At 59.4% G+C, this 21,503-nt stretch overlaps 1 protein-coding gene across 1 annotated transcript in view; it reads left to right on the top strand.

Annotated features, from left to right (window-relative positions):
• LOC116937795 (MAP kinase-activating death domain protein-like) overlaps positions 1–21,503 on the top strand; it is an 81,559-nt gene that overhangs the window by 20,718 nt on the left and 39,338 nt on the right. The window contains exons 4-10 of the mRNA XM_076058900.1: positions 3,231–3,299; positions 4,958–5,031; positions 6,180–6,346; positions 15,130–15,371; positions 19,016–19,147; positions 20,253–20,366; positions 21,119–21,199. Coding sequence (XP_075915015.1) covers positions 3,231–3,299; positions 4,958–5,031; positions 6,180–6,346; positions 15,130–15,371; positions 19,016–19,147; positions 20,253–20,366; positions 21,119–21,199 — 879 coding nt within the window. The remainder of the gene's footprint in view (positions 1–3,230; positions 3,300–4,957; positions 5,032–6,179; positions 6,347–15,129; positions 15,372–19,015; positions 19,148–20,252; positions 20,367–21,118; positions 21,200–21,503) is intronic.

Here is a 21,503-nt window from a genome sequence, read left to right as displayed (position 1 = left end):
ACACACAGAGATACACACAGAGATACACACAGAGAGACACACAGAGAGAGACAGAGAGAGAGATACACACAGAGATACACACAGAGATACACACAGAGAGAGAGAGATACACACAGATACACACAGAGACACACACAGAGACACACACAGAGACACACACACAGAGATACACACAGTGAGAGAGATACACACAGAGAGATACACACAGATACATAGAGAGAGATACACACAGAGATACACACACAGAGATACGGGGTCTGTGCAAACTTCTACCGTCCGTTCCCCGCTACGGTGAGACACACAGAGAGAGATACAGAGAGATATACACAGAGATACACACAGAGAGATACACACAGAGATACACACAGAGATACACAGAGAGAGATACGGGGTCTGTGCAAACTTCTACCGTCCGTTCCCCGCTACGGTGAGACACACAGGGAGATATACAGAGATACACACAGAGATACACAGATAGATACACACAGAGATACAGAGAGATACACAGAGAGATACACACAGAGATACACACAGTGAGAGAGATACACACAGAGAGATACGGGGTCTGTGCAAACTTCTACCGTCCGTTCCCAGCTACGGTGAGACGCACAGAGATATATACAGAGATACACACAGAGATAAAGAGAGAGAGATACACACAGACATACACAGAGAGATACAGAGAGAGAGATACACACAGATACACAGAGAGAGATACACACAGAGAGATACAGAGAGATACACACAGAGAGAGAGATATATACACAGAGATACACACAGAGATACAGAGAGATACACACAGAGAGACAGAGAGATACACAGAGAGAGAGAGATACACACACAGAGATACACACAGAGAGACACACAGAGAGAGACAGAGAGAGATACACACAGATATACACACAGAGATACACACATAGAGAGAGATACACACAGAGATACACACATAGAGAGAGATACACACAGAGATACACACAAAGATACACACAGAGATACACAGAGATACACACAGAGATACACACAGTGAGAGATACACACAGAGATACACACAGAGATACACAGAGAGATATACACAAAGAGATACACGCAGATTGATACACACAGAGAGAGATACACAGAGAGATACACAGAGAGATACACACAGAGATACACACAGAGAGATACACACAGAGATACACACAGAGATACACACAGAGGGATACACACAGAGATACACACAGAGATACAGAGAGATACACACAGAGATACACACAGAGATACACACACAGATACACACAGAGATACACACAGAGATATACACAGAGAGATACACACAGAGAGACACACAGAGAGACACACAGAGATACACACAGAGATACACACAGAGATATACACAGAGAGATACACACAGAGATACACACAGAGATACACACACAGATACACACAGAGATACACACAGAGAGATACACACAGAGAGATACACACAGAGATACACACAGAGAGATACACAGAGAGATACACAGAGAGATACACAGAGAGATACAGAGATACACACAGAGTTACACAGAGATACACACAGAGATACACACAGAGATACACACAGAGACATACACACAGTGACACACACAGAGATACACACAGAGATACACACAGAGATACACACAGAGATACACAGAGAGATGCACACAGAGATACACACAGATACACACAGAGATATACACAGAGAGATACACACAGAGAGATACACACAGAGAGACACACAGAGATACACACAGAGATACACACAGAGATACACACAGAGATACACACACAGATACACACAGAGATACACACAGAGAGATACACACAGAGATACACACAGAGAGATACACAGAGAGATACACACATAGAGAGATACACACAGAGATACAGAGATACACACAGAGATACACAGAGATACACACAGAGATACACACAGAGACATACACACAGTGACACACACAGAGATACACACAGAGATACACACAGAGATACGGGGTCTGTGCCAACTTCTACCATCCGTTCCCCGCTACGGTGAGATACACAGAGAGAGAGAGATACACAGAGAGAGATACACACAGAGATACAGAGAGATACACACAGAGAGAGAGATACACAGAGAGAGAGATACACACAGAGATACACAGAGAGAGAGATACACAGATACACACAGAGAGATACACACAGAGAGATACACACAGAGAGATACACAGAGAGAGATACACAGAGAGAGATATACACAGAGATACACACAGAGATACACACAGAGATACACACAGAGAGATACACACAGAGATACACACAGTGAGAGAGATACACACAGAGATACACACAGAGATACAGAGAGATACACACAGAGACACACACAGAGATACACACAGAGACACACACAGAGATACACACAGAGACAAACACAGAGATATACACAGAGAGATACACACAGAGATACGGGGTCTGTGCCAACTTCTACCGTCCGTTCCCCACTCCGGTGAGACACACAAAGATATACAGAGAGAGATATACAGAGATACACACAGAGATACACACAGAGAGAGATACACACAGAGATACACACAGAGATACACACACAGAGATACACACAGAGAGATACACACAGATATACACAGAGAGATACACAGAGAGAGAGATACACGGAGATACACACAGAGATACACACAGAGATACACACAGATACACAGAGTTACACAGAGATACACACAGAGATACACACAGAGAGAGACACACAGAGAGATACACACAGAGATACACAGAGAGAGATACACACAGAGAGACACACAGAGAGATACACACAGAGAGATACACAGTGATACACAGAGTTACACAGAGATACACACAGAGATACACACAGATACACACAGAGATACACACAGAGATACACACAGAGATACACACAGAGATACACACAGAGATACACACGTAGAGATACACACAGAGATACACACAGAGATACACACAGAGATACACACATAGAGATACACACAGAGATACACACAGAGATACACACACAGAGATACACACAGATACACCCGTTGATATGGTTGATGTTGTGGTTGATGTGGTTGTTGCTGTAGTTGTGGTTGTGGTTGTTGTTGCTATGGTTGTGGTGGTTGTGGTTGTTGTTGCTATGGTTGTAGTGGTTGTTGTGGTTGTTGTTGTGGTTGTTGTGGTTGTGGTTGATGTTGTGGTTGTGGTTGATGTTGTGGTTATTTCAGAACCGTAACAAAGAGAAGGCAACAGCAGAGGGAGGTGGAGGAGGAGCGGAGGCACGGGGCACAGCACAGGTAGATCACGTGGTGGTGGTGGTGGTGGTGATGATGGTGGTGGTGGTGATGATGATGGTGGTGGTGATGGTGGTGTTGGTGGTGGTGATGATGGTGGTGGTGATGGTGGGGGTGGTGGTGGTGGTGATGGTGGTGGTGATGATGATGGTGGTGGTGATGGTGGTGGTGGTGATGATGGTGGTGGTGATGGTGGTGATGGTGATGATGATGGTGGTGGTGGTGATGATGATGGTGGTGGTGATGATGATGGTGGTGGTGATGGTGGTGTTGGTGGTGGTGATGGTGGGGGTGGTGGTGGTGATGGTGGTGGTGGTGGTGATGTGTAGACAGGTGATGGTGGTGGTGGTGGTGATGGTGGTGGTGGTGATGGTGGTGGTGGTGGTGATGGTGGTGATGGTGGTGGTGATGATGGTGGTGGTGATGGTGGGGGTGCTGGTGGTGGTGATGGTGGTGGTGGTGATGTGTAGACAGGTGGTGGTGGTGATGGTGGTGGTGATGGTGATGGTGGTGGTGATGGTGGTGATGGTGGTGGTGATGATGGTGGTGGTGGTGATGGTGTTGGTGGTGGTGGTGATGGTGATGGTGGTGGTGGTGGTGATGGTGGTGGTGGTGATGGTGGTGGTGGTGATGGTCTTGGTGGTGATGGTGGTGGTGATGGTGGTGGTGGTGGTGATGGTGGTGATGGTGGTGGTGATGGTGGTGATGATGGTGGTGGTGGTGATGGTGGTGGTGGTGATGGTGGTGTATAGGTAGGTGATGATGGTGGTGTTGATGGTGATGATGGTGGTGGTGGTGGTGATGGTGGTGATGATGGTGGTGGTGGTGGTGATGGTGGTGATGGTGGTGTTGGTAGAGATGGTCGTGATGGTGGTGGTGGTGGTGATGGTGGTGGTGGTGGTGGTGATGGTGGTGGTGATGGTGATGGTGGTGATGGTGGTGTTGGTGGTGGTGGTGGTGATGGTGGTGATGGTGATGTATAGGCAGGTGATGATGGTGGTGATGATGATGATGGTGGTGATGATGGTGGTGGTGATGGTGGTGATGATGATGATGGTGGTGGTGGTGGTGGTGATGGTGGTGATGGTGATGATGGTGATGGTGGTGATGGTGGTGATGGTGTATAGACTGGTGGTAGTGATGATGGTGGTGGTGGTGGTGATGGTGGTGGTGATGGTAATGTGTAGGCAGGTGATGGTGATGGTGGTGGTGGTGGTGGTGATGATGGTGGTGATGGTGATGTGTAGGCAGGTGATGGTGGTGATGGTGATAGTGGTGGTGATGGTGATAGTGGTGGTGATGGTGGTGATGGTGATAGTGGTGGTGATGGTGGTGATGGTGGTGGTGGTGGTGATGGTGATGTGTAGGCAGGTGATGGTGATGATGGTGGTGATGGTGGTGATGATGGTGATGTGTAGGCAGGTGATGGTGGTGATGGCGATGGTGGTGATGGTGATGTGTAGGCAGGTGATGGTGGTGATGGTGGTGGTGATGGTGGTGATGGTGGTGATGGTGGTGATGGTGGTGATGGTGATGTGTAGGCAGGTGATGGTGGTGATGGTGGTGGTGGTGGTGATGGTGGTGGTGATGTGTAGGCAGGTGATGGTGATGGTGGTGGTGATGGTGGTGATGGTGATGGTGGTGGTGATGGTGATGTGTAGGCAGGTGATGGCGGTGGTGGTGGTGGTGAGAACGTGATAAGATCTCCGGCCAAGACTCAAGCACGTCCACGCAGGTCTGTGACAGGCTAGGTGCACGCTGAGACAAGAGGCCCTGTGAGTCCCCACCTTCCCACCCACTCATGGTGTCTCCCACCCACCCACCCACTCGCCGTGTCTCCCACCCACCCACCCACCCACCGTGTCTCCCACCCACCCACCCACCCACCGTGTCTCCCACCCACCCACCCACCCACCGTGTCTCCCACCCACCCACCCACCGTGTCTCCCACCCACCCACCCACCGTGTCTCCCACCCACCCACCGTGTCTCCCACCCACCCACCCACTCACTGTGTCTCCCACCCACCCACCGTGTCTCCCACCCACCCACCCACCGTGTCTCCCACCCACCCACCCACCCACCCACCGTGTCTCCCACCCACCCACCGTGTCTCCCACCCACCCACCCACCGTGTCTCCCACCCACTATGTCTCCCACCCACCCACCCACTGTGTCTCCCACCCACCCACCCTCCCACCGTGTCTCCCACCCACCCACCCTCCCACCGTGTCTCCCACCCACCCACCCTCCCACCGTGTCTCCCACCCACCCACCCTCCCACCGTGTCTCCCACCCACCCACCCTCCCACCGTGTCTCCCACCCACCCACCATGTCTCCCACCCACCCACCCACTCACTGTGTCTCCCACCCACCCACCGTGTCTCCCACCCACCCACCCACCCACCGTGTCTCCCACCCACCCACCCACCCACCGTGTCTCCCACCCACCCACCGTGTCTCCCACCCACCCACCCACCCACCGTGTCTCCCACCCACCCACCCACCGTGTCTCCCACCCACTGTGTCTCCCACCCACCCACCCACCGTGTCTCCCACCCACCCACCCACCGTGTCTCCCACCCACCCACCCACTCACTGTGTCTCCCACCCACCCACCGTGTCTCCCACCCACCCACCCACCATGTCTCCCACCCACTGTGTCTCCCACCCACCCACCCACTGTGTCTCCCACCCACCCACCCACCGTGTCTCCCACCCACCCACCCACCCACCGTGTCTCCCACCCACCCACCCACCGTGTCTCCCACCCACCCACCCACCGTGTCTCCCACCCACTCACCGTGTCTCCCACCCACCCACCCACTCACCGTGTCTCCCACCCACCCACCCACCGTGTCTCCCACCCACCGTGTCTCCCAGGAGCGTGACTGGCACGCACTCCCTCACCTCCCTCTGCATCATCTCCCACCACCCGTTCCTCACCGCCTTCCGGGAGATGTTGTTCATCCTGAAGCGTCTCCCACCCACCCACTCACCCACTCACCGTGTCTCCCACCCACCCACCCACCATGTCTCCCACCCACAGTGTCTCCCAGGAGCGTGACTGGCACGCACTCCCTCACCTCCCTCTGCATCATCTCCCACCACCCATTCCTCACCGCCTTCCGGGAGATGTTGTTCATCCTGAAGCGTCTCCCACCCACCCACCCACCGTGTCTCCCAGGAGCGTGACTGGCACGCACTCCCTCACCTCACTCTGCATCATCTCCCACCACCCGTTCCTCACCGCCTTCCGGGAGATGTTGTTCATCCTGAAGCGTCTCCCACCCACCCACCCACCGTGTCTCCCAGGAGCGTGACTGGCACGCACTCCCTCACCTCACTCTGCATCATCTCCCACCACCCGTTCCTCACCGCCTTCCGGGAGATGTTGTTCATCCTGAAGCGTCTCCCACCCACCCACCCACTCACCGTGTCTCCCACCCACCCACCCACCCACCCACTCACCGTGTCTCCCACCCACCCACCGTGTCTCCCAGGAGTGTGACTGGCACGCACTCCCTCACCTCTCTCTGCATCATCTCCCACCACCCGTTCCTCACCGCCTTCCGGGAGATGTTGTTCATCCTGAAGCGTCTCCCACCCACCCACCCACTCACCCACCCACCCACCATGTCTCCCACCCACCCACCCACCGTGTCTCCCAGGAGCGTGACTGGCACGCACTCCCTCACCTCTCTCTGCATCATCTCCCACCACCCGTTCCTCACCGCCTTCCGGGAGATGTTGTTCATCCTGAAGCGTCTCCCACCCACCCACCCACCCTCCCACCGTGTCTCCCAGGAGCGTGACTGGCACGCACTCCCTCACCTCTCTCTGCATCATCTCCCACCACCCGTTCCTCACCGCCTTCCGGGAGATGTTGTTCATCCTGAAGCGTCTCCCACCCACCCACCCACCGTGTCTCCCAGGAGCGTGACTGGCACGCACTCCCTCACCTCTCTCTGCATCATCTCCCACCACCCGTTCCTCACCGCCTTCCGGGAGATGTTGTTCATCCTGAAGCGTCTCCCACCCACCCACCCACTCACCCACCCACTCACCCACCCACCCACCATGTCTCCCACCCACCCACCCACCGTGTCTCCCAGGAGCGTGACTGGCACGCACTCCCTCACCTCTCTCTGCATCATCTCCCACCACCCGTTCCTCACCGCCTTCCGGGAGATGTTGTTCATCCTGAAGCGTCTCCCACCCACCCACCCACCATGTCTCCCACCCACCCACCCACCATGTCTCCCACCCACCATGTCTCCCAGGAGCGTGACTGGCACGCACTCCCTCACCTCTCTCTGCATCATCTCCCACCACCCGTTCCTCACCGCCTTCCGGGAGATGTTGTTCATCCTGAAGCGTCTCCCACCCACCCACCATGTCTCCCACCCACCCACCCACCCACTCACCGTGTCTCCCACCCACCCACCCTCCCACCGTGTCTCCCAGGAGCGTGACTGGCACGCACTCCCTCACCTCTCTCTGCATCATCTCCCACCACCCGTTCCTCACCGCCTTCCAGGAGATGTTGTTCATCCTGAAGCGTCTCCCACCCACCCACTCACCCACTCACCGTGTCTCCCACCCACCCACTCACCCACCCACCGTGTCTCCCAGGAGCGTGACTGGCACGCACTCCCTCACCTCCCTCTGCATCATCTCCCACCACCCGTTCCTCACCACCTTCCGGGAGATGTTGTTCATCCTGAAGCGTCTCCCACCCACCCACTCACCCACTCACCGTGTCTCCCACCCACCCACCCACCGTGTCTCCCAGGAGCGTGACTGGCACGCACTCCCTCACCTCTCTCTGCATCATCTCCACCACCCATTCCTCACCGCCTCTCTCTGCATCATCTCCCACCACCCATTCCTCACCGCCTTCCGGGAGATGTTGTTCATCCTGAAGCGTCTCCCACCCACCCACTCACCCACTCACCGTGTCTCCCACCCACTCACCCACTCACCGTGTCTCCCACCCACCGTGTCTCCCAGGAGCGTGACTGGCACGCACTCCCTCACCTCTCTCTGCATCATCTCCCACCACCCGTTCCTCACCGCCTTCCGGGAGATGTTGTTCATCCTGAAGCGTCTCCCACCCACCCACCCACTCACCATGTCTCCCACCCACCCACCCACCATGTCTCCCACCCACCCACCCACCGTGTCTCCTAGGAGCGTGACTGGCACGCACTCCCTCACCTCTCTCTGCATCATCTCCCACCACCCGTTCCTCACCGCCTTCCGGGAGATGTTGTTCATCCTGAAGCGTCTCCCACCCACCCACCATGTCTCCCACCCACCCACCCACCATGTCTCCCACCCACCGTGTCTCCCAGGAGCGTGACTGGCACGCACTCCCTCACCTCTCTCTGCATCATCTCCCACCACCCGTTCCTCACCGCCTTCCGGGAGATGTTGTTCATCCTGAAGCGTCTCCCACCCACCCACCCACTCACCGTGTCTCCCACCCACCCACCCACTCACCGTGTCTCCCACCCACCCACCCACCGTGTCTCCCAGGAGCGTGACTGGCACGCACTCCCTCACCTCTCTCTGCATCATCTCCCACCACCCGTTCCTCACCGCCTTCCGGGAGATGTTGTTCATCCTGAAGCGTCTCCCACCCACCCACCATGTCTCCCACCCACCCACCCACCATGTCTCCCACCCACCGTGTCTCCCAGGAGCGTGACTGGCACGCACTCCCTCACCTCTCTCTGCATCATCTCCCACCACCCGTTCCTCACCGCCTTCCGGGAGATGTTGTTCATCCTGAAGCGTCTCCCACCCACCCACCATGTCTCCCACCCACCCACCCACCCACCATGTCTCCCACCCACCGTGTCTCCCAGGAGCGTGACTGGCACGCACTCCCTCACCTCTCTCTGCATCATCTCCCACCACCCGTTCCTCACCGCCTTCCGGGAGATGTTGTTCATCCTGAACCGTCTCCCACCCACCCACCCACTCACCCACCCACTCACCCACCCACCCACCATGTCTCCCACCCACCCACCCACCGTGTCTCCCAGGAGCGTGACTGGCACGCACTCCCTCACCTCTCTCTGCATCATCTCCCACCACCCGTTCCTCACCGCCTTCCGGGAGATGTTGTTCATCCTGAAGCGTCTCCCACCCACCCACCATGTCTCCCACCCACCCACCCTCCCACCGTGTCTCCCACCCACTCACCGTGTCTCCCACCCACCCACCCACTCACCGTGTCTCCCAGGAGCGTGACTGGCACGCACTCCCTCACCTCTCTCTGCATCATCTCCCACCACCCGTTCCTCACCGCCTTCCGGGAGATGTTGTTCATCCTGAAGCGTCTCCCACCCACCCACGGTGTCTCCCAGGAGCGTGACTGGCACGCACTCCCTCACCTCTCTCTGCATCATCTCCCACCACCCGTTCCTCACCGCCTTCCGGGAGATGTTGTTCATCCTGAAGCGTCTCCCACCCACCCACGGTGTCTCCCAGGAGCGTGACTGGCACGCACTCCCTCACCTCTCTCTGCATCATCTCCCACCACCCGTTCCTCACCGCCTTCCGGGAGATGTTGTTCATCCTGAAGCGTCTCCCACCCACCCACTCACCCCACTCACCGTGTCTCCCACCCACCCACTCACCCACCCACCGTGTCTCCCAGGAGCGTGACTGGCACGCACTCCCTCACCTCTCTCTGCATCATCTCCCACCACCCGTTCCTCACCGCCTTCCGGGAGATGTTGTTCATCCTGAAGCGTCTCCCACCCACCCACCCACCCACCCACCGTGTCTCCCACCCACCCACCCACCATGTCTCCCACCCACCGTGTCTCCCAGGAGCGTGACTGGCACGCACTCCCTCCACCTCCTGCATCATCTCCCACCACCCGTTCCTCACCGCCTTCCGGGAGATGTTGTTCATCCTGAAGCGTCTCCCACCCACCCACTCACTCACCGTGTCTCCCACCCACCCACCCACCATGTCTCCCACCCACCGTGTCTCCCAGGAGCGTGACTGGCACGCACTCCCTCACCTCTCTCTGCATCATCTCCCACCACCCGTTCCTCACCGCCTTCCGGGAGATGTTGTTCATCCTGAAGCGTCTCCCACCCACCCACTCACCGTGTCTCCCACCCACCCACCCTCCCACCGTGTCTCCCACCCACTCACCGTGTCTCCCACCCACCCACCCTCCCACCGTGTCTCCCACCCACTCACCGTGTCTCCCACCCACCCACCCACCGTGTCTCCCAGGAGCGTGACTGGCACGCACTCCCTCACCTCTCTCTGCATCATCTCCCACCACCCGTTCCTCACCGCCTTCCGGGAGATGTTGTTCATCCTGAAGCGTCTCCCACCCACCCACTCACCCACCCACTCACCCACCCACCCACCATGTCTCCCACCCACCCACCCACCGTGTCTCCCAGGAGCGTGACTGGCACGCACTCCCTCACCTCTCTCTGCATCATCTCCCACCACCCGTTCCTCACCGCCTTCCGGGAGATGTTGTTCATCCTGAAGCGTCTGATGGACGCCTGCGGCCTACGCACTGACGGAGCCACGCGGCGGCTCGCTCAGGCGCGCGTACTCGCACACAGGTACCAACTCACATACTCACTCACCTACTCACCTACTCACATACTCACTCACCTACTCACTCACCTACTCACCTACTCACTCACCTACTCACTCACCTACTCACTCACCTACTCACCTACTCACATACTCGCACACAGGTACCAACTCACATACTCACTCACCTACTCACTCACCTACTCACCTACTCACTCAGCTACTCACTCACCTACTCACATACTCACTCACTCACTCACCTACTCACCTACTCACTCAGCTACTCACTCACCTACTCACTCACCTACTCACATACTCACTCACTCACCTACTCACATACTCACCTACTCACATACTCACTCACCTACTCACCTACTCACTCACCCACCCACCCACTCACTCACTCACCCACCCACCCACTCACCCACCCACTCACTCACCCACTCACTCACTCACCTACTCACCTACTCACTCACCTACTCACCTACTCACATACTCACCTACTCACTCACCTACTCACCTACTCACCTACTCACATACTCACCTACTTACTCACCTACTCACCTCCTCACCTACTCACCTACTCACCTACTCACATACTCACTCACCTACTCACTCACCTACTCACTCACCTACTCACCTACTCACATACTCACTCACCTACTCACTCACCCACTCACTTACCCACCCACTCACCCACTCACCCACTCACCCACCCACTCACTCACCCACTCACTCACCCACCCACTCACCCACCCACCCACCCACTCACACCCACCCCACCACTCACCCACCCACCCACTCACTCACCCACTCACTCACTCACTCACCTACTCACTCACCTACTCACTCACCTACTCACTCACCTACTCACCTACTCACATACTCACCTACTTACTCACCTACTCACCTACTCACATACTCACCTACTCACTCACCCACTCACTCACCCACTCACCCTCCCACCCACCCACTCACCCACCCACTCACCCACCCACCCACTCACCCACTCACTCACTCACCCACCCACTCACCCACTCACCCACTCACTCACTCACTCAGTCACTCAGTCACTCACTCAGTCACTCACCCACCCACTTAGTCACTCATTCACTCAGTCACTCACTCAGTCACTCAGTCACTCATTCACTCAGTCACTCAGTCACTCACTCAGTCACTCACTCACTCACTCATTCACTCAGTCACTCAGTCACTCACTCAGTCACTCAGTCACTCACTCAGTCACTCACTCATTCACTCACTCACTCAGTCACTCACCCACCCACTCAGTCACTCAGTCACTCACTCAGTCACTCAGTCACTCACTCACCTACTTACTTACTCACTCACTCACCCACTCAGTCACTCATTCACTCAGTCACTCACTCAGTCACTCACTCAGTCACTCACTCATTCACTCGGTCACTCAGTCACTCACTCAGTCACTCACTCACCCACTCATTCATTCACTCAGTCACTCAGTCACTCACTCACACACTCAGTCACTCACTCAGTCACTCAATCACTCACTCACCTACTCACTCACTCACCCACCTACTCACTCACTCACTCAGTCACTCACTCACCCACCCACTCAGTCACTCAGTCACTCACTCATCACTCAGTCACTCACTCACCCACCCACTCACTCATTCACCCACTATCCTCACTCATCCACTCACTCACCCACTCACTCACCAACTCACTCAGTCACTCACTCACTCATCCACCCACTCACTCATCCACTCACCCACTCACCCACCCACCCACCCACTCACCCACCCACCTACCCACTCACCCACCACTCACCCACTCACTCACCCACCCACTCACCCACTCACCCACTCACTCACTCACCCACCCACTCACCCACTCACCCACCCACCCACCCACCCACTCACCCACCCACTCACCCACCCACTCACCCAACCACTCACCCACCACCCACTCACCCACCCACTCCACCCACTCACTCACACACTCACTCACCCATCACCCACCCACCCACTCACCCACCTACCCACCTACCCACTCACCCACTCACCCACCCACCCACCCACTCACCCACTCACTCACTCACCCACCCACTCACCCACTCACCCACTCACTCACTCACCCACCCACTCACCCACTCACCCACCCACCCACTCACCCACCCACCCCACTCACCCACCCACTCACCCACCCACCCACCCACTCACTCACCCACTCACTCACCCATCACCCACCCACCCACCCACTCACCCACCTACCCACTTCACCTACCCACTCACCCACTCACCCACCCACTCACTCACTCACCCACCCACTCACTCACTCACCCACTCACTCACACCCACCCACCCACTCACTCACTCACCCACCCACCCACCCACTCACCCACCCACCCACCCACTCACCCACCCACCCACCCACTCACCCACTCACTCACCCATCATCCACCCACCCACCCACTCACCCACCTACCCACTCACCCACTCACCCACCCACTCACTCACTCACCCATCCACCCACTCACCACCCACTCACCCACTCAACCCACCCACTCACCCACCCACTCACCCACCCACTCACCCATCTACCCACTCACCCACCCACCCACTCACCCACCCACTCACCCACTCACCCATCCACCCACCCACCCACTCACCCACTCACCCACCCACTCACCCACCCACTCACCCACTCACCCACCCACTCACCCATCTACCCACTCACCCACCCACCCACCCACTCACCCAACCACTCACCCACCCACCCACTCACCCACCCACTCACCTACTCACACCCACCCACCCACCCAGTCACCCACTCACCCACTCACCCACTCACTCACCCACTCACCCACTCACTCACCCACTCACCCACCTACCCACCTACCCACCTACCCCACCCACCCACTCACGCATCCACCCACCCACCCACTCACCCACTCACCCACCCACCCACCCACTCATCCACTCACCCACTCACCCACCCACCCACCCACCCACTCACCCACCCACTCACCCACCCACTCACCCATACACTCACCCACCCACCCACTCACCCACCCACTCACCCACTCACCCACTCACTCACCCACCCACTCACCCACCCACCCACTCACCCACCCACTCACCTACTCACCCACCCACCCACTCACTCACCCACCCACTCACTCACCTACTCACCCACCCACCCACCCACTCACTCACTCACCCACCCACTCACTCACTCACCCACTCACTCACTCACCCACTCACCCACTCACTCACTCACCCACCCACCCACCCACTCACCCACCCACCCACCACTCACCCACCCACCCACTCACCCACTCACTCACCCATCATCCACCCACCCACCCACTCACCCACCTACCCACTCACCCACTCACCCACCCACTCACTCACTCACCCATCCACCCACTCACCCACCCACTCACCCACTCACCCACCCACTCACCCACCCACTCACCCACCCACTCACCCATCTACCCACTCACCCACCCACCCACTCACCCACCCACTCACCCACTCACCCATCCACCCACCCACCCACTCACCCACTCACCCACCCACTCACCCACCCACTCACCCACTCACCCACCCACTCACCCATCTACCCACTCACCCACCCACCCACCCACTCACCCACCCACTCACCCACCCACCCACTCACCCACCCACTCACCTACTCACCCACCCACCCACCCAGTCACCCACTCACCCACTCACCCACTCACTCACCCACTCACCCACTCACTCACCCACTCACCCACCTACCCACCTACCCACCTACCCACCCACCCACTCACGCACCCACCCACCCACCCACTCACCCACTCACCCACCCACCCACCCACTCACCCACTCACCCACTCACCCACCCACCCACCCACCCACTCACCCACCCACTCACCCACCCACTCACCCATACACTCACCCACCCACCCACTCACCCACCCACTCACCCACTCACCCACTCACTCACCCACCCACTCACCCACCCACCCACTCACCCACCCACTCACCTACTCACCCACCCACCCACTCACTCACCCACCCACTCACTCACCTACTCACCCACCCACCCACTCACCCACTCACCCACCCACCCACCCACCCACCCACCTCTCCGCCCCCGTCCGCAGAGAAGCCGTCTGGCGTCTGCTCATCACCACCACCACCTCCACCTCCACCACCTCCACCACCACCTCAGCGTCCACCACCTCGGCGTCCACCACCTCCGCGTCTCTTCGCCGAGACGTGGACGAGCTGGAGGCCTGGGTGGAGCGCCTCCTCCGTGCCCCGGTCCCGACGGCCGGAGTCGCCCGCCTGGAGCTGCTGGCCATGCCACCTGAGCTGCAGGTGGCATCGCCCATCGTGATGGCCTCGCCGGACGCGGGGCGACTCTCGCTGGTCGACTACCCGCTCCACCTGCCTCTCGAGCTGCTCGGGGTCGACCTGTGCCTCCACGTGCTGTGCTGCATCGTGCTGGAGCACAAGGTGGGGAGGGGGTGACTACGGTGGGAGGGGGTGACTAGGGGTGACTAGGGGGGGTGACTAGGGGGGTGACTACGGTGGGGTGTGGGGGTGGCTAGGGGGTGACTAGGGGGTGGTGACTACGGTGGGGTGTGGGGGTGACTAGGGGGGTGTGACTAGGGGGGTGTGACTAGGGTGGGGGTGGGGGTGGCTGGGGGGTGACTAGGGGGGTGGTGACTACGGTGGGGTGTGGGGGTGACTAGGGGGGGTGACTAGGGGGGGGTGACTAGGGGGGGTGACTAGGGGGGTGACTAGGGGGGTGACTAGGGGGGGTGGGGGTGACTAGGGGGGTGACTACGGTGGGGTGTGGGGGTGACTAGGGGGGTGACTAGGGGGGTGGTGACTACGTGGGGGGTGGGGGTGACTAGGGGGGGGGTGACTACGGTGGGGTGACTAGGGGGTGACTAGGGGGGTGACTAGGGGGGTGACTAGGGGGGTGACTAGGGGGGGACTAGGGGGGGGACTAGGGGGGTGACTAGGGGGGTGACTAGGGGGGTGACTAGGGGGGGTGGGGGTGGGTGACTAGGGGGGTGACTAGGGGGGTGACTAGGGGGGGTGGGGGTGGGTGACTAGGAGGGTGACTAGGGGGGGTGGGGTGGGGGGGACTAGGGGGGGTGACTAGGAGGGTGACTAGGGGGTGACTAGGGGGGGGTGACTAGGGGGTCACTAGGGGGGTGACTATGGGGGGTGGGGGTGACTACGGGGGGGTGGGGGTGACTAGGGGGGGTGACTAGGGGTGACTAGGGGGTGACTAGGGGGGTGACTAGGGGGTGGGTGACTACGTGGGGGGTGACTACGGGGGGGTGACTAGGGGGGTGACTAGGGGGGTGACTAGGGGGGGGTGACTAGGGGGGGTGACTAGGGGGGTGACTAGGGGGGTGACTAGGGGGGTGACTAGGGGGTGGGTGGTGACTAGGGGGGTGGTGACTAGGGTGGGGTGATTAGTGGGGGGTGACTAGGGGGGTGACTAGAGGGGTGACTACATGTGGGGGTGGGAGTGACTAGGGGGGGTGGGGGTGACTAGGGGGTGACTAGGGGGTGACTGGGGGGGGTGACTAGGGGGGTGACTATGTGTGGGGGGTGGGTGACTAGGGGGGTGACTAGGGGAGTGACTAGGGGGGTGACTATGGGGTGACTAGGGGGGTGGGTGACTATGGGGGTGACTAGGGGGTGACTAGGGGGTGGGTGACTACGTGGGGGGTGGGGGTTGGTGGTGACTAGGGGGGTGGTGACTAGGGGGGGTGACTAGGGGTGACTAGGGGGGGTGATTGGGGGGGGGTGACTAGCGGGGGGGTGACTAGGGGGGTGACTAGGGGGTGACTAGGGGGTGACTAGGGCGGTGGGGGGTGACTAGGGGGTGACTATGGGGGTGACTAGGGGGGGTGGGGGTGACTAGGGGGGGTGACTAGGGGGGTGACTAGGGGGGGTGGGGGTGGGTGACTAGGGCGGTGACTACATGTGGGGGTGGGGGTGACTAGGGGGGTGGTGACTAGGGGGTGACTAGGGGGTGACTAGGGGGGTGGGTGACTAGGGGTGTGACCTGGGGGGGTGACTAGTGGGGGTGGGGTGACTAGGGGGGTGACTAGGGGGGTGACTGGGTGGTGACTAGGGGGGGTGACTAGGAGGGGGGTGACTAGGTGGGTGACTAGAGGGTGACTAGAGGGTGGCAACGGGGGTGACAACGGTGGTGACTAGGGGGGTGACTACGGCGGGGTGACTATGGGGGTGGGGGTGGGTGACTAGGGGGGTGGTGAATAGGGGGGTGACTACGTGGGGTGGCGGTGGGTGACTAGGGGGGTGACTAGGGGGGTGACTAGGGGGGTGACTAGGGGGGGTGACTGTGGGGGTGACTAGCGGGGGGGTGACTAGGGGGGTGACTAGGGGGGTGACTAGGGAGTGACTAGGGAGTGACTAGGGAGTGACTAGGGGGGTGACTAGGGGGGGTGACTGGGGGTGACTAGCGGGGGGTGACTAGGGGGGTGACTAGGGGGGTGACTAGGGGGGTGACTAGGGGGTGACTAAGGGGGTGACTAGGGGGGTGACCAGGGGGTGACTACGGGGGGATTGACTATGGGGGGTGACTAGGGGAGTGGACTAGGGGGGTGACGGGGGGGGGTGACTAGTGGGGTGACTAAACGGTAACCAGTCTCTCTCTCCCCCCCACTCTCTCCCCCCACTCTCCCCCCCACTCTCCCCCCCACTCTCCCACAACCACTCTCCCCCCCCACCTCCCCCCCACTCTCCCCCCCACTCTCGCCCCCACTCTCCCCCCCACTCTCCCCCCACTCTCCCCCCCACTCTCCCCCCACTCTCCCCCCACTCTCCCCCCCACTCTCCCCCCCACTCTCCCCCCCACTCTCCCCCCCACTCTCCCCCCCACTCTCCCCCCCACTCTCCCCCCCACTCTCCCCCCCACTCTCCCCCCCCACTCTCCCCCCCACTCTCCCCCCCACTCTCCCCCCACTCTCCCCCCCACTCTCCCCCCACTCTCCCCCCCACTCTCCCCCCCACTCTCCCCCCCACATCTCCCCCACTCTCCCCCCCACTCTCCCCCCCACTCTCCCCCCCCACTCTCCCCCCCACTCTCCCCCCCCACTCTCCCCCCCCCACTCTCCCCCCACTCTCCCCCCCCACTCTCCCCCCCCACTCTCCCCCCCCACTCTCCCCCCCCACTCTCCCCCCCCACTCTCCCCCCCACTCTCCCCCCCACTCTCCCCCCCACTCTCCCCCCCACTCTCCCCCCCCACTCTCCCCCCCACTCTCCCCCCCACTCTCCCCCCCACTCTCCCCCCCACTCTCCCCCCCACTCTCCCCCCCACTCTCCCCCCCACTCTCCCCCCCACTCTCCCCCCCAATCTCCCCCCCACTCTCCCCCCCACTCTCCCCCCCACTCTCCCCCCCACTCTCCCCCCCAATCTCCCCCCCACTCTCCCCCCCACTCTCCCCCCCACTCTCCCCCCCACTCTCCCCCCCACTCTCCCCCCCACTCTCCCCCCCACTCTCCCCCCCACTCTCCCCCCCACTCTCCCCCCCACTCTCCCCCCCACTCTCCCCCCCACTCTCCCCCCCACTCTCCCCCCCACTCTCCCCCCACTCTCCCCCCACTCTCCCCCACTCTCCCCCCACTCTCCCCCCACTCTCCCCCCCACTCTCCCCCCCCACTCTCCCCCCCCCACTCTCCCCCCCCACTCTCCCCCCCCACTCTCCCCCCCCACTCTCCCCCCCCACTCTCCCCCCCCACTCTCCCCCCCCACTCTCCCCCCCCACTCTCCCCCCCACTCTCCCCCCCACTCTCCCCCCCCACTCTCCCCCCCCACTCTCCCCCCCCACTCTCCCCCCCACTCTCCCCCCCCACTCTCCCCCCCCACTCTCCCCCCCACTCTCCCCCCCACTCTCCCCCCGCTCTCCCCCCGCTCTTCCCCCCCACTCCCCCCACTCCCCCCACTCTCCCCACTCTCCCCCCACACTCCCCCCACTCTCCCCCCACTCTCCCCCCACTCTCCCCCCAACTCTCCCCCTCTCCCCCCACTCTCCCCCCACTCTCCCCCCACTCTCCCCCCAACTCTCCCCCTCTCCCCCCACTCCCCCCACCCCCCACCCCCCCCCAGGTGGTGTTCCAGTCGAGAGACTACAATGCCCTCTCAATGAGCGTCATGGCGATGGTGGCCATGCTGTACCCACTGGAGTATATGTTCCCTATCATCCCACTGCTACCCACGTGCATGGCCTCCGCTGAGCAGGTGATGGTGATAGTGGTGATGGTGGTGATGGTGGTGGTGATGGTGGTGGTGTTGATGGTGATAGTGATGGTGGTGATGGTGGTGGTGATGGTGGTGATGGTGGTGATGGTGGCCATGCTGTACCCACTGGAGTATATGTTCCCTATCATCCCACTGCTACCCACGTGCATGGCCTCCGCTGAGCAGGTGATGGTGGTGGTGGTGGTGATGGTGGTGATGATGATGGTGGTGATGGTGGTGGTGATGGTGGTGGTGGTGGTGATGGTGGTGGTGGTGGTGATGGTGGTGGTGATGGTGGTGGTGGTGATGATGGTGGTGTTGACGATGATGGTGTTGATGGTGATGGTGGTGATGGTGGTGGTGGTGATGGTGGTGATGGTGGTGACGTTGATGATGATGATGGTGTTGATGATGATGGTGTTGACGATGATGATGATGTTGATGATGATGTTGATGATGTTGACGATGATGATGATGATGTTGATGATGGTGATGATGGTGTTGACGATGATGATGATGTTGATGATGGTGTTGATGATGATGATGTTGATGATGTTGACGATGATGATGGTGTTGATGATGATGGTGTTGACGATGATGGTGTTGATGATGTTGACGATGTTGGTGTTGTTGATGATGTTGACGATGATGGTGTTGATGGTGTTGACGATGATGTTGACGATGATGTTGATGTTGTTGATGGTGTTGACGATGATGGTGTTGATGGTGTTGATGATGATGATGTTGTTGTTGATGGTGATGATGTTGATGATGTTGACGATGATGATGGTGTTGATGATGATGTTGACGATGATGTTGATGGTGTTGACGATGATGATGGTGTTGATGATGTTGATGTTGATGGTGTTGACGATGATGTTGACGATGATGTTGATGGTGTTGATGATGATGGTGGTGGTGATGTTGATGATGACGATGATGTTGATGATGTTGATGTTGTTGACGATGATGATGTTGATGTTGTTGATGTTGACGATGATGATGATGACGATGATGTTGATGATGATGACGATGATGACGTTGTTGATGACGTTGACGATGTTGACGATGTTGACGATGTTGACGATGTTGACGACGTGCACAGCTCCTCCTGGCCCCCACGCCGTACATCATCGGAGTGCCGGCCTCCTTCTTCCTCTTCAAGGCGGGGTTCCATCTCCCGGACGATGTCTGGCTAGTCGACCTGGACACTAGCAAGGTGAGTGGGGCTCACCCACTCGCTCACCCACTCGCTCACTCACCCATTCGCTCGCTCACCCACTCACTCACTCACCCACTCACTCACCCACTCGCTCACTCACCCATTCGCTCGCTCACCCACTCACTCACCCACTCACTCACTCACTCGCTCGCTCGCTCACCCACTCGCTCACTCACCCACTCACCCACTCGCTCGCTCACCCACTCACCCGCTCGCTCACCCACTCGCTCGCTCACCCACTCGCTCACTCACTCACTCACTCGCTCGCTCACTTACACGCTCGCTCGCTCACCACTCACTCACTCGCTCACCCACTCGCTCACTCACCCACTCACCCACTCGCTCGCTCACCCACTCACCCGCTCGCTCACCCACTCGCTCGCTCACCCACTCGCTCACTCACTCACTCGCTCGCTCACTTACACGCTCGCTCGCTCACCACTCACTCACTCGCTCACCCACTCGCTCACCCACTCACTCACCCACTCGCTCACCCACTCACCCACTCGCTCGCTCACCCACTCGCTCGCCCACTCGCTCACCCACCCCATCGCTCGCTCACCCACTCGCTCGCCCACTCGCTCACCCACCCACTCGCTCGCCCACTCGCTCACCCACCCCATCGCTCGCTCACCCACTCGCTCGCCCACCCCATCGCTCGCTCACCCACTCGCTCGCCCACTCGCTCGCTCACCCGCTCGCTCACCCCCCCACTCACCCACCCCTCACCCTCACCGTGTGAGCTGCAGGTGATAACTCCCAAGGGAGCTGACTCCATCCCCCCTCTCCCTGAGCCTGAAGCCACTCACCTCAAGACTAACCTCAAGCAGGTGAGCACCGCTCACCACTACTCACCACTACTCACCACCACTCACCACTACTCACCACTACTCACCACCACTACTCACCACTACTCACCACTACTCACCACCACTCACCACTACTCACCACCCCTCACCACTACTCACCACCCCTCACCACTACTCACCACCACTCACCACTACTCACCACTACTCACCACCACTCACCACTACTCACCACTACTCACCACTACACTCACCACTACTCACCACCACTCACCACCACTCACCACTACTCACCACTACTCACCACCACTCACCACTACTCACCACT

This window comes from Petromyzon marinus (assembly GCF_048934315.1).
Source record: "Petromyzon marinus isolate PM22_M1 ecotype Great Lakes invasive population chromosome 80 unlocalized genomic scaffold, UKy_Petmar_22M1.pri1.0 chr80_unloc.2, whole genome shotgun sequence".
Taxonomy (NCBI): domain Eukaryota; kingdom Metazoa; phylum Chordata; class Hyperoartia; order Petromyzontiformes; family Petromyzontidae; genus Petromyzon; species Petromyzon marinus.
This window is presented reverse-complemented; position numbering and strand designations above follow the sequence as displayed.